Raw genomic sequence first — 13,510 nt, forward strand, 5'->3', positions numbered from 1 at the left:
AAATGCAGAAAAATAGCTCTTAAAGAATTTGTGTCCTTTTGAGATGTCTTTATTATGTATCAGTTTCATATCTTTTATCTCAATTAAGTCACCAAAGTTCATAAAACATTCAGTATTGTAAACCATATAGTTACAGAACTCACAGTTCATCATATAATACGTCTTGAAATTTTGTTTATATTTTGTAAAGTATTGCCATGTCTGCATGCAAATGCCAGAGAATATTGTTTTATGATAAAGCCATCTTGGCTATTTCTTTCTTTCATATTACTGTTCATACAGTGCCTCACACTGGGTTAGGAGTCGAACCAGAGGGCCCGGGTGGTACATTAGGAGGCCGCCTTCACACAAACTCTCCATCTTGAGCCTCAGTCGTATGAGTGTTGCCATGGTTTCATCAAGACATCTGTTAACCTGCAGTTTATTGTCACAGATTTCGATGGCTTCGATATACTCTGACTGTATTGTTATCTCACTCACTGGTTTTCTGCACTGAAAATCCTCACCAGACAAACTTGATTCTATATCCATGGTCTCCATCTTGGAAACAATTTGAGAATTGTCTGCTTCCGATTGATATTGAGATACATGATCAGATTGATATTGAGAAACATGATCAGAAAAGCCATGATCAGATTGATATTGAGATACATCCTCCTCATCCTCATCACTGCTGTACTGTCCCAACAGGGTAAGGCCCTCTGACTTTGTCCCTGCCACACTTACTTCTGTTCCAGATTTGGTGTACTCTGGCTTACTACCAGATTCACTGCATGCTGACAGCATTTTGTCTGCAATAAATCCTTGACGGTGTTCTTCACCAGAAACACATTCCGTTTCACTCTCACATTTTGTTATAGATTCTTTGGGAGCTGGGTTATCTTGTATGGATCTAGCATTCAACTTTTCCTCCAATCCTTTTGTCTTTCTTTCATCACAGTTTTGTTTGGTTTGTTTATATGATACTCCTGAAGACTTTTGGACATCAGTCTGTACATTTTCCGTCAAGTTTTCGCCTTGATTCTCTGTGAAATGATGTCCTGAATCAGACTTCCTGTGTATTTGTTCCAAGAAATCTGTCTCCCTGTCACAAAGAGAGTCCAGGGTTTCTAGAAAAATGTCCCATTCATTGACTACACATTTCAAGTAGCGTGTAAGATACAGAAGAGCACAGGTTTCGGGAGAGGTCAAAAGGTCAACCAGTACACTGTGGTCGAAACCGGTCATTTGTAACAGCATGTAAAATTGTCTGTGTGGGTTTATCATTATCACAAGTTTCTCCAGATATGGTCCGAGTGTATCCAGCCTAAATACAAAATCATCATATTGTCATCTCATTACAGTATAAGGTACAGAATAACATACAAATATTAACCTATGTCAATTGGTTCCATAAAAAATATTGAAAATTATGGGGCACATTTTCAAAAAATTTCAAATATAAAATCATCACATCAATACAAGACAAGGAACAAAGTTTTCAAAAGTTAGAAAAGGTGATACATCATTAAGTTATAATTAATCTTGACTGAAAACCTCTTCCTGGTAATTACAGTGATGTAATTGATTTGGACCAAAAACTTTATTAATTACAGTGGTGTAATTGATTTGGACTGAAAACTTTATTTACAACATCATACCTGTTTCTGGTAATACAGATAGGTGATTATTTTGGACTGAATACTGATATACATAAGATATACATATAATTACCTCTTCCTGGTGATAGTGTAGATGTCCAACACTTCCAGTAAAGCTTCCATCAGTGTGTCATCCTGGTCACCAAACACAGATGTCATCCAGTCAAATGGTTGACTCCTGTGGTCATTACTGTGTACAGTTACAGTGGCATGGTCATTCAGTTGGAGAAGACATGTAGACAGATTTAACAAGGCTGGGTTCACTTCTGCATAGAAATGAAAGTCAGAAATATTGAAACTTTTGTATTGGAAAAAGAAGGGAAAATACACAGGGTTAAAACATTACAGTTTTTATCAAAGTTTTTATTAATCTGAAGGTTTCTGATGTTTTATTGACCTTTTAAAAATCTTATATGGGCTGACAAAAGGCTAACCAATGCCCTATATCAGATTTGTAAAAGGCCGATTAAACATCAGAAACCTTTGGATTAGGATTTTATTTGAATTGAAATTTCATTGGAGTTAAGACTCCAGAGCCAAAAACTAAACTGTACGACATGTTCTTTTAAACACATTTTAATAGAAATAGTCTAACATACATCTTATTGCATAAAAATGAATATATATGGTCCAATTTTTTTACCCTGATTTCACTTCCATCGTAGAATTTGTAGTGATAATACCATCATTGTTTGGATATTGTTGCCAATGGTGGTTTTAAGTTGTCCAGATACTGTAGTTTTAGTTTATATTTAGTACATGTACTTGTGAAGGGGTAATATGGGACAAGGGTTGATATTAAAGGAAATGTCATAATGGGTTGATATTAAAGGAAATGTCATACAGTACCTGAATTTTGAATAAAACGAACAATGGTAGCGGCCACAGACAATAGTAAAGCTGCCAACTGTCGTAGAGAAGATACATTTCCAAACTCCGTGTTGATCTGTGATTTACAGGCCCCTGTGATAAGTTTGCCTCCAAACCCAGAAGCAGAGTTATCATGTAGATATGATATTCCTCTATCAAGGGCCCATTGAAGAATTGCTGTTCCTAGTTGTAAATAGATAGGTTCAACAGATGTCTTCAAACACAGACTTTGTCCGTAGCAGTAAAATGTTTTAAACAGATGGATCACTTGTCTAGAATAGACATGTTTCTCTGTTACATTGATCTCATTAAGAGTCTGTAGAAGAATATCATATTTCATAATCCAACACAAATCCAACTGAAGGTCATGACATTTCTTTGCTGACTTTCTCCACAAAATAATGAATGCTGTCAGTAAAATAGATTCATCCTCTTGAAATGGAAATGTGAGCACATTTTCTACAAGCCATAGAAATCTCTGTTTTATCACATCCAGAACAGAGACTGCGAACTCTCGTTGAAGGAGGTCAGAAATAATCTCCAATACTGTGGTTTTGTTGGATGTACCAATGTCTTTACTCCCAAGGCAGTCTAATATTCCATGGAGGCATTCTGTGATTTCTGTCTATTTTAAAAGCAGAAGGATATGTGAATTTCAACAAACAAGCAGGTGGCTTAAAATTACTTTGGTATTTTGGTTATAAATTTAATTCAAATCTGCAACATATATGAAAATAACTCAATATTAAATATCTTTCTTATTAATAAAAAAATATTGAGATTCATTGAAAATTAACCAAAATGTATGATCAATGTACATGTATTTAACTGCCCCTATTTACTCTACTTCTATCGATTACTTAATTTAATGCAATCACAAAACCCTGGAAATAAATCTACACCAAACAGCAATGTTTGAGTGACATTCAACATACTTTTGGAGCATGAGATAGTGTGCGTATTCTGTAAACATAAGTCTATGAGATTATCATGCTTATATGATACTATTTAGGTAAGTAAGATCCAAATACCTTACAACTTTGATGGTCCAACAGCACAACCAATGCTTTGCGAGCAGCATACAGCACAAAAGGGTCAGCATCCGTCTGTATAAGGTCAACCTAGGAAGGGAAGATTTATACAAAGCTAGAAAACATTTAATCTCTAGGCATGTGGAAATTAACATTCCAGAGAGGGTAACTGGTCAAAGTAAAAAGACTACTTTGAACCTTGAAACTTTAGAATCTGAGTACAAGTGAAAAAAATAGTATCAGAACCTAGAGACAAGGCAGAAGACCTGGGAACCAGTATACCTATGTTATTCAGAACCTAGAGACCAACAGACTTGAGTCTGGAGACCAGCACACCTGGGGATTGGAGCCTGGAGACCAGCAGACCTGGGGATTGTGGAGCCTGGAGACCAACAGACCTAGTGATTTGAGTCTGGAGACCAGCACACCTGGGGATTGGAGTCTGGAGACCAACAGACCTGGGGATTGGAGTCTGGAGACCAGTAGACCTGGGGATTGGAGACTGGAGACCAGCAGACCTGGAGATTGGAGTCTGGAGACCAGCAGACCTGGGAATTGGAGTCTGGAGACCAGCAGACCTGGGGATTGGAGTCTGGAGACCAGTAGACCTGGGGATTGGAGACTGGAGACCAGCAGACCTGGGGATTGGAGTCTGGAGACCAGTAGACCTGGGGATTGGAGACTGGAGACCAGCACACCTGGGGATTGGAGTCTGGAGACCAGCAGACCTGGGGATTTGAGTCTCGAGACCAGCTGACCTGGGAATTGGAGTCTGGAGACCAGCAGACCTGGGGATTTGAGTCTTGAGACCAGCTGACCTGTGGATTCCATGGAGTCTGGAGACCAGCAGACCTGGGGATTGGAGCCTGGAGACCAACAGACCTGGTGATTGAAGTCTGGAGACCAGTAGACCTGGGGATTGGAGCCTGGAGACCAACAGACCTGGTGATTGGAGTCTGGAGACCAGCACTCCTGTAGATTGGAGCCTGGAGACCAGCAGACCTGGGGATTTGAGTCTGGAGACCAGCAGACCTGGGGATTTGAGTCTGGAGACCAGCAGACCTGGGGATTTGAGTCTGGAGACCAGCAGACCTGGGGGTTGGAGTCTGGAGACCAGCAGACCTGGGGAATGGAGTCTGGAGACCAGTAGACCTGGGGATTGGAGACTGGAGACCAGCACACCTGGGAATTGGAGTCTGGAGACCAGCAGACCTGGGGATTGGAGTCTGGAGACCAGCAGACCTGGTGATTGGAGTCTGGAGACCAGCAGACCTGGAGATTGGAGTCTGGAGACCAGTAGACGATGATTGCAAATTTGCTTTATTCATTTTCCTGGAACCCTCTACCAGGGTGCTGCCCTGGACCCGCTAGTAGACCCTCCCCCAAAAAAACTGCTCGCGCCTATGGTGCTCGCATTATCACTACTCCTCCCCCCTTTCGAAAATCTTGGATCCACACCTGTAAAGAGACCAGCAGACATGGGGATCAGAACCTAGAGACTAGTAGACATGAAGATTGGAGACCAGCAGACCTGGGCATGAAAAATCTATCAATATACATAATAATTAAATATGTTAATTATAATTACTGTCATAAGCTTAAGCAAATCATACTGAATTACAATATATTTACCACCAAATATAACAGCGTTGCAGAACTTTCTGACGTATTCTCTAAATTAGAAGGTTCTTTACTCCGGAACCATTTATAACAAGTTGTCAGGCACTCGAGTTTGAAACTTGTCCGAGCTTCTTTGGTCTCGTCCGCATTTTTAACAGATATACTGGACAGACATTTACACAAATCTGTGACATCATTTAGTGTCGAATGTTTCAACATGTCACGTGAAATTATCTGTCGCACACCAACACAATAATATCTGCACTAACAGCACGTGTTGCTTTAACTTCTGTCAACAAACGTTAACTGTACCGGAAGCTTCTCCTCTGTCGGAGGTAAGAAAGTCCTGTTCATACTTTTGGTTTGACCGAAGTCTTTATTCCACGTGTGATCTGCACATTATAGCATACAGGTAAATAACAAGTTAAAATATGCTTGCATGTAAATTCGAATTATGTAGATCGTTTTATTCATATGGCAGAATGTTATGGTGTGGTGTAGACCTGACGCAGGGTTGAAATCTTAGTAAAAGTTGTGCAATCTCCAAATATCAGAATTCGTCTTTCTGCTGTCTTCGTTGCACTTGCAGGATTTGTCGAAGGTAATCAAAAGTTCCTGTGATTGTTATCTACTTAATGACGGGAAATATGACGATTTGAATGTTGTTGAGACATTGAGATGTATTTTGTTTAAAATACAAGATTAACCTGACTATCAAAAAGATTTGTGTATTTAGTAAATGGTTAAGACTTTCATATTCTGTTTTAAATTTGATGGCATCTGAAATTTTTTATATATTGCTTGATTTTTATAGAAGATATTGTCATTTGTTTTAAATTACTATACAACTACAAAAGGATAATATAGTGAATGGATGAGAGGTACTCGGTATGCTTTGTACATTTTACAGCTGTTTTACTGTAGAAATAAGTACTTGAATTTTCCAATAGGAATATAAATCTGTTCTCTTCAGCCTTGCATAAGATATATGTATATTAACTGAATCAAAGAAGAACAATGCCTATGCCAGCGGAGTGACAAAACATTTTATGAGGCCACGATGGCCCACATTTTCTACCATACTTCATTTGTTTTTCTTTAGATTCCCCAAATCTCTACCATGACTAATACTGTACAAGACTGTTCTTCAGGGCATATGTTGGGGACTGGAAACAAAAATTGAAACTATCAATGATAGTCGCAGAAACTTTGCAAACAGGTTTTCAACATATTTCAGGGATATTTATAACCCTGCTGTTTTACTATTTTCCAGGTTGTGAACTTTGCATACAAGCTTTCATCATATATTTTAAAGATACACATATTAACTCCCCTGTTTTATTCTTTTCCAGGTTGAACCAGAACTGATACTGTCGTAATCAGGGGCCTTTGCCTTAAAGAAACTTTCATTCCTTCAATTTTAAACAAGTTAAGTTCCAGGATGAGTTCCAGGACTGAAGATGAGGTGTCTGAGTACAATATCGTAAAAGAAGGCAAGGCAGACATACTCCAGCCTAAATCTGTGTTCTACAATCCTGTTCAGGAGTTCAACAGAGATCTCACTGTAGCTGTTATATCAAACTTTGCACAAATACATCGAAAGGAGAAAAATGAAAATACAAGGAAGAATAAAGAGCAAGAGAAATCAAAAAAAGATAAAAAAGCATCAGATTCAAGTGAGGATATTGAATTAAATGATGTTAAGGAATTACAGGAGAAGATATGTGATGATGATGTAGATGCAGGAAAGAAGTGTGAAGATGGAATATCAATTTTGGAAGGTCTAGCAGCATCTGGACTTCGGTCTATCAGGTTTGGGTTGGAGATTCCAGGTGTTCAGCGGATTGTGACAAATGATTTTGATAAAACTGCTGTAGAAATAATACAAAAGAACATTGAGAGGAATAAACTTGATCACCTTGTGACCTCCAGCTTTGGAGATGCTTCTATGGTAATGTACATGAGTAAAGGAACAGATGCCGCTTTTGATGTGATCGACCTTGACCCTTATGGCGGTGCATCCCAGTTTCTGGATGCAGCAGTGCAGTCTGTTGGTGAGGGAGGTTTACTTTGTGTGACATGTACAGACATGGCCCTTCTGTGTGGTAACACACCAGAAAGTTGTCGGGCTAGGTACGGAACCATGTCCTACAGGTCAGCATACTGTAAGGAAATGGCACTCCGTATCCTCCTGCAATCTCTTGAGACTACTGCCAATAGGTACTCACGATACATCGTTCCCATGATATCAATTAGTGCTGACTTCTACATCCGAGTTTTTGTGAGAGTTTTCACAGGTGCAGCAAAGGTTAAACTCTCATCTCTGAAGCTGGCAAATGTTTACCACTGTTCAGGATGTGGAGCTTTTACCATTCAGAAACTGGCAAGAAAAATACCCACAAAAGGTGATAACTTCAAAATGGCTGCAGCACATGGACCTCCTGTCACAGATATATGTGAACATTGTCAACACAAACATTATGTTGTTGGTCCAGTGTGGGCGGACAGACTTCATGACACTGATTTTGTTAAAAGGGTCATCAAGTATGTTCAGGTGAAACAAGCTGACTTTCAGACTCATAAGAGAATAATCGGCATGCTTAGCCTCGTCAGTGAAGAACTCAGAGACTGTCCTATGTACTATGTAATTGATGATGTCTGCCAGCAGGTCCACCTCTCATCCTTTAACCAGGAAACATTCATGTAAGGTCATTGAGTGCTTGTTTTACTGTTTTCTGTGATATCTTTTCCAAAACCTGTTGCACATAATATTTTAACAACATATTTTTCAAAATCACTACAGAAACCAATTCACAATTGAATACCCATTGCTCCTGGCATCCTCTCGAAATACTAGTTATTGTGTTTGATCTTAATAATCTAAAGGACATGTAGTTTATGTTAATTTGAATATCTCAGGTAGCTTAAACAAATCTCCCAGTGTTACATGTAGAAAAGATCAATTGTTTAGACATCAGCAAGTTTCTGAGTTATTAGGTCTGGACAGTGTCCATTGTTATCATGCTGCAAACGCTGTGTACATCCATTTGGTGTATTTGGGAATATACAATTTGTTATATAGGGGAAATAACATAATTCCAAGGAGAATGTGATTTAAAGGTTTTCCAGTTATTTTCCAAATTGTAAGCACACATAATCCAGACATGTAAATCACAATTGATAAATTTGATGATTTGGTATTTGTCAAATGTGGTTGAAAAAAATATACAAACAAAGTTGTCATGCCTAAATACTACAGATTATTGGCAAAATAACTAGTCATTTGGTGAATTTTTACTAGCTTGAAGGGAAATTTTCTAGGTCAGGGAAAAACAATTTTTAATGGGGAAATTAACCTACAATCATTGAAGAAATGGGGCTAGATTGATCCCTGAAATGGTGCATATTCCTGGACATGTGATGGTTATTATAATTTTCCTGATTTTTACTTCTCTAGGTCTGCTCTGTTGAATGCTGGCTTTGAGGTATCCATGTCTCATGCTGAACAGAATTCTATCAAGACAAATGCATCTAACAGGGACATCTGGGTAAGATTTTCTACAGGGTTGTGGTGAATTATGTATGATTCATCAGATGATCCGATATAACCAATACATGGACAAATCTTCAGATTTTGTATTAGATAAAGAATAAAGAAGGTATGAAACAGTATTCTTGAGCTATACTCAGGACCAATGGTTTGAAGTTATGAAGCAGTTTGCCTGCTGACAGTAAAGGAACCGTGTGAGTTTCTTTCATAGCTGTTCTGCTCCATTTTGATCACTTGCAGTTTTAGGATGTTTTTGAGTTAAGGAACCATGTGAGTTTCTTTCATAGCTGTTCTGCTCCATTTTGATCACTTGCAGTTTCAGGATGTTTTTGAGTTAAGGAACCATGTGAGTTTCTGTCATAGCTGTTCTGCTCCATGTTGATCACTTACAGTTTCAGGATGTTTTTGAGTTAATTAATAAGGAACCATGTGAGTTTCTGTCATTGCTATTCTTTCCATGTTGATCACTTGCCATTTCAGGATATTGTTCGATCATGGGAGAAAACACATCCTGTAACCGAGAAGCGCCGTGTTCCAGGATCTGTCACGGCCATTATACTGTCAAAGGAGCCAATCCTCAAGGTTTCGTTTGATCTCCATCCTGGAGCCAAACAAGAATCAAAGAAACGGGGGTTGTCACGATACCCACAGAATCCTGAAAAGTTTTGGGGGCCAAAGCCAAGGGCTAAAAAATCTGACGTTGATGCTGTTGAATCTATGGTAGACAAGAGGATAAAACTTCAGGGAAAGAGGAAGAAGAATCAGGAAGTAAGTAATAGTCAATTATTTATCACAAATTCATTGGTATCTCCCTAAAAATCAAATGTCATCAGATGTGTAAAGGATTACTAAATGTTCATTAATTATCTAACATTTTAATTAATTGGTTTCTATATATAGAACTGTAGCACTGATGTAGTCTGTAGATTTTATGATTTGTTAGATTTTTTACAAGTTGTAATGTTTAAATTTTGTGTACATTTTCACAGCATTTGCTGATATTAACATTGATACCAAATTCCCGGTGTAATGTTAAATCATTTAAAGATATTTAATATTGTGTCACAATGTTACTCCAACATTTGTGATATGTTTGTGAATTAGAGAATTAGTAAACGGCCAAAACAAAGTTAGGTAAGAATACTGGAACCAGAGTGCCTATAGATGTCTCCTTCTGTAGACTGAAGCTTGTCTGGAGTGATACCTTCCTACTCTCTCAACCAATTTCATTAATATTGGTACACATGATCATTGATAGTTAATGAAGGTTTTATTTTTTAAGTTTATTTCTTTAATATGTGGATGATTTTTTCTAGGATTCATGTCTATTAATGATATTTTTACAAATTATTTTATGTAGTTGCTGGGGTATTATGGAAAAAGCTTACATTTCTTGTTGCATAAAGCTGTAAGGTTTCATACTTAGTTGTGTAGCTTGATGAATGGATGGGGCCACAATAACTTCGTTGGTTGGAACACCAGCCACGTAATCTCAGGTGACAATCTTTGGTGTGTGGTTCGATGCTCCCTGCCCATGGTGTTTTGTGATTCTTGGGAAGCCGATAAACGGGTCGGGCCAATCTGTGCTATTGTGGTTGTGTCCTTTGGCAAGACACTTTGCCCAAAATACTCCTATATGATGTTCAGTGAGGTAGTCACCAAATACTACAAAGAGATCCTGCCTATTTTATCTTACCAGAAAGCATTAAACTTTCAATCCATATACACTGGCATCATAAATATTTACTGTCAAGATAAGGTTTCCATCTAGAGTTATAGAGGAGATTTCTTTTATTTTTCAGACTGATAATGGTGGTGATGGAGACGCAAAAAGGAAACAAGAAACACAGGCCTCGTAAATGGATCTTAACAAAGGATGACAGATGTGAGATAGATGATACAATGACTGCTCCCTAACTCTATTTACAATGTACTGATACTAGGACTGTTGTGGAGCTTGTTACAATGACTGCTCCCTTAATCTATTTACAATGAACTGATACTAGGACTGGTGTGGAGCTTGTTACAATGACAGCTCCCTAAATCTATTTACAATGAACTGATACAAGGACTGGTGTGGAGCGTGTTACAATGACAGCTCCCTAAATCTATTTACAATGTACTGATACTAGGACTGGTGTGGAGCTTGTTGCAATGACAGCTCCCTAAATATATTTACAGTGTACTGATACTAGGACTGGTGTGGAGCTTGTTACAATGACAGCTCCCTAAATCTATTTACATTGTACTGATACTAGGACTGGTGTGGAGCTTGTTACAATGACAGCTCCCTAAATCTATTTATAGTGTACTGATACTAGGACTGGTGTGGAGCTTGTTACAATGACAGCTCCCTAAATCTATTTACATTGTACTGATACTAGGACTGGTGTGGAGGTTGTTACAATGACAGCCTCCTAAATCTATTTATAGTGTACTGATACTAGGACTGGTGTGGAGCTTGTTACAATGACAGCTCCCTAAATCTATTTACAGTGTACTGATACTAGGACTGGTGTGGAGCTTGTTACAATGACCGCTCCCTAAATCTATTTACAATGAACTGATACTAGGACTGGTGTGGAGCTTGTTACAATGACAGCTCCCTAAATCTATTTACAGTGTACTAATACTAGGACTGATGTGGAGCTTGTTACAATGACAGCTCCCTAAATCTATTTACAGTGTACTGATACTAGGACTGGTGTGGAGCTTGTTACAATGACAGCTCCCTAAATCTATTTACAGTGTACTGATACTAGGACTGGTGTGGAGCTTGTTACAATGACAGCTCCCTAAATCTATTTACAGTGTACTGATACTAGGACTGGTGTGGAACTTGTTACAGTAACTGCTCCTAGTGGTGTTCCGTTTTATCTTATTAAACGATGACGAGTCATTTTACCACTTACTATGAATAATTGATCATTATTTTCTGTGATCTATCATGACTATAACATGGAAACTTTCAGAAGTTGTTGAGATTGATAATGCACTTGAAAATTGATTAAATGAACAAAAAAATATTGATCAATTTCTATCAAAATGTATCAAAGCAAAATTTTAAGACAGCTTAATACCATAAAACTATCCACCATGTTTTCCTCATTTTGGTGAATGTCGCTATTTCCTGTTTTCTTCATGTTTTATCAATAATCAATCATCAATAATCAATCATCAATAATATGGAAATTGTGATGAAATCATGACTTTATCAGAGATTCTAACATTAATGGCTCCTCTAAACAGATGACCAAGTGTGACTGGTGAGGGGTTTGTTACAGTGACAGCTCCCCTAGACAGATAATCACCATGTGTGACTGGTGAGAGGTTTGTTACGGTGACAGCTCCCCTAGACAGATCATCACCATATGTGACTGGTGAGGGGTTTGTTATAGTGACAGCTCCCCTAGACAGATCATCACCATGTGTGACTGGTGAGGGGTTTGTTACAGTGACAGCTCCCCTAGACAGATCATCACCATATGTGACTGGTGAGGGGTTTGTTACGGTGACAGCTCCCCTAGACAGATGACCAAGTGTGACTGGTGAGGGGTTTGTTACGGTGACAGCTCCCCTACACAGACCATCACCATATGTGACTTGTGAGGGGTTTGTTACGGTGACAGCTCCCCTAGACAGATCATCACCATGTGTGACTGGTGAGGGGTTTGTTACAGTGACAGCTCCCCTAGACAGATCATCACCATGTGTGACTGGTGAGGGGTTTGTTACAGTGACAGATCCCCTAGACAGATCATCACCATGTGTGACTGGTGAGGGGTTTGTTACAGTGACAGCTCCCCTAGACAGATCATCACCATGTGTGACTGGTGAGGGGTTTGTTACGGTGACAGCTCCCCTAGACAGATCATCACCATGTGTGACTGGTGAGGGGTTTGTTACGGTGACAGCTCCCCTAGACAGACCATCACCATGTGTGACTGGTGAGGGGTTTGTTACAGTGACAGCTCCCCTAGACAGATCATCACCATGTGTGACTGGTGAGGGGTTTGTTACAGTGACAGATCCCCTAGACAGATCATCACCAAGTGTGACTAGTGTGGGGTTTGTTACAGTGACAGCTCCCCTAGACAGATCATCACCATGTGTGACTGGTGAGGGGTTTGTTACAGTGACAGCTCCCCTAGACAGATCATCACCATGTGTGACTGGTGAGGGGTTTGTTACAGTGACAGCTCCCCTAGACAGATCATCACCATATGTGACTGGTGAGGGGTTTGTTACGGTGACAGCTCCCCTAGACAGATCATCACCATATGTGACTGGTGAGGGGTTTGTTACAGTGACAGCTCCCCTAGACAGATCATCACCATGTGTGACTGGTGAGGGGTTTGTTACGGTGACAGCTCCCCTAGACAGATCATCACCAAGTGTGACTGGTGAGGGGTTTGTTACAGTGACAGCTCCCCTAGACAGACCATCACCAAGTGTGACTGGTGAGGGGTTTGTTACAGTGACAGCTCCCCTAGACAGATCATCACCATGTGTGACTGGTGAGGGGTTTGTTACGGTGACAGATCCCCTAGAAAGATCATCACCATGTGTGACTGGTGAGGGGTTTGTTACAGTGACAGCTCCCCTAGACAGATCATCACCATGTGTGACTGGTGAGGGGTTTGTTACAGTGACAGCTCCCCTAGACAGACCATCACCATGTGTGACTGGTGAGGGGTTTGTTACAGTGACAGCTCCCCTAGACAGACCATCACCAAGTGTGACTGGTGAGGGGTTTGTTACGGTGACAGCTCCCCTAGACAGATCATCACCATGTGTGA

The 13,510-nt window shown here is 39.6% G+C and overlaps 2 protein-coding genes across 3 annotated transcripts; one reads left to right on the forward strand and one right to left on the reverse strand.

The window, feature by feature from the left end:
• Window positions 1-25: 25 nt before the first annotated feature.
• LOC117334271 lies at window positions 26-5,486 on the reverse strand. Its single transcript, XM_033893783.1, has 5 exons — window positions 5,174-5,486; window positions 3,542-3,631; window positions 2,490-3,135; window positions 1,714-1,906; window positions 26-1,306 (listed from the first exon to the last, which is right to left on the reverse strand). The coding sequence occupies exons 1-5, from the start codon at window positions 5,378-5,380 to the stop codon at window positions 268-270; spliced, it is 2,175 nt and encodes a 724-aa protein (XP_033749674.1). The 5' UTR covers window positions 5,381-5,486; the 3' UTR covers window positions 26-267.
• Window positions 5,487-5,499: 13 nt separating this feature from the next.
• LOC117334272 (tRNA (guanine(26)-N(2))-dimethyltransferase-like) lies at window positions 5,500-11,110 on the forward strand. 2 transcript variants are annotated; one of them, XM_033893784.1, is made up of 5 exons: window positions 5,500-5,573; window positions 6,514-7,864; window positions 8,619-8,709; window positions 9,192-9,479; window positions 10,514-11,110. In XM_033893784.1, the coding sequence occupies exons 2-5, from the start codon at window positions 6,603-6,605 to the stop codon at window positions 10,568-10,570; spliced, it is 1,698 nt and encodes a 565-aa protein (XP_033749675.1). In that variant the 5' UTR covers window positions 5,500-5,573; window positions 6,514-6,602; the 3' UTR covers window positions 10,571-11,110. The 2 variants fall into 2 exon arrangements, with proteins under 2 accessions (XP_033749675.1, XP_033749676.1); XM_033893785.1 differs by lacking the exon at window positions 5,500-5,573 and adding an exon at window positions 5,580-5,762.
• The last annotated feature ends 2,400 nt before the right edge of the window (window positions 11,111-13,510 follow it).

The sequence above is a fragment of the Pecten maximus genome, chromosome 9 (assembly GCF_902652985.1).
Source record: "Pecten maximus chromosome 9, xPecMax1.1, whole genome shotgun sequence".
Classification (NCBI taxonomy): Eukaryota; Metazoa; Mollusca; class Bivalvia; order Pectinida; family Pectinidae; genus Pecten; species Pecten maximus.

What these genes read in the sequence shown, in the direction of transcription:
- LOC117334271 (XM_033893783.1), bottom strand. Translation starts at nt 5,380, where the DNA reads ATGTTGAAACATTCGACACTAAATGATGTCACAGATTTGTGTAAATGT. An exon ending in TCGTTTTATTCAAAATTCAG is followed by an intron (nt 1,907 to 2,489) that starts GTACTGTATGAC and finishes ATTTCTATGCAG; the next exon opens with AAGTGAACCCAGCCTTGTTA. An exon ending in TACACTATCACCAGGAAGAG is followed by an intron (nt 1,307 to 1,713) that starts GTAATTATATGT and finishes TTTTGTATTTAG; the next exon opens with GCTGGATACACTCGGACCAT.
- LOC117334272 (XM_033893784.1), top strand. Translation starts at nt 6,603, where the DNA reads ATGAGTTCCAGGACTGAAGATGAGGTGTCTGAGTACAATATCGTAAAA. An exon ending in TTTAACCAGGAAACATTCAT is followed by an intron (nt 7,865 to 8,618) that starts GTAAGGTCATTG and finishes TTACTTCTCTAG; the next exon opens with GTCTGCTCTGTTGAATGCTG. An exon ending in CATCTAACAGGGACATCTGG is followed by an intron (nt 8,710 to 9,191) that starts GTAAGATTTTCT and finishes TTGCCATTTCAG; the next exon opens with GATATTGTTCGATCATGGGA.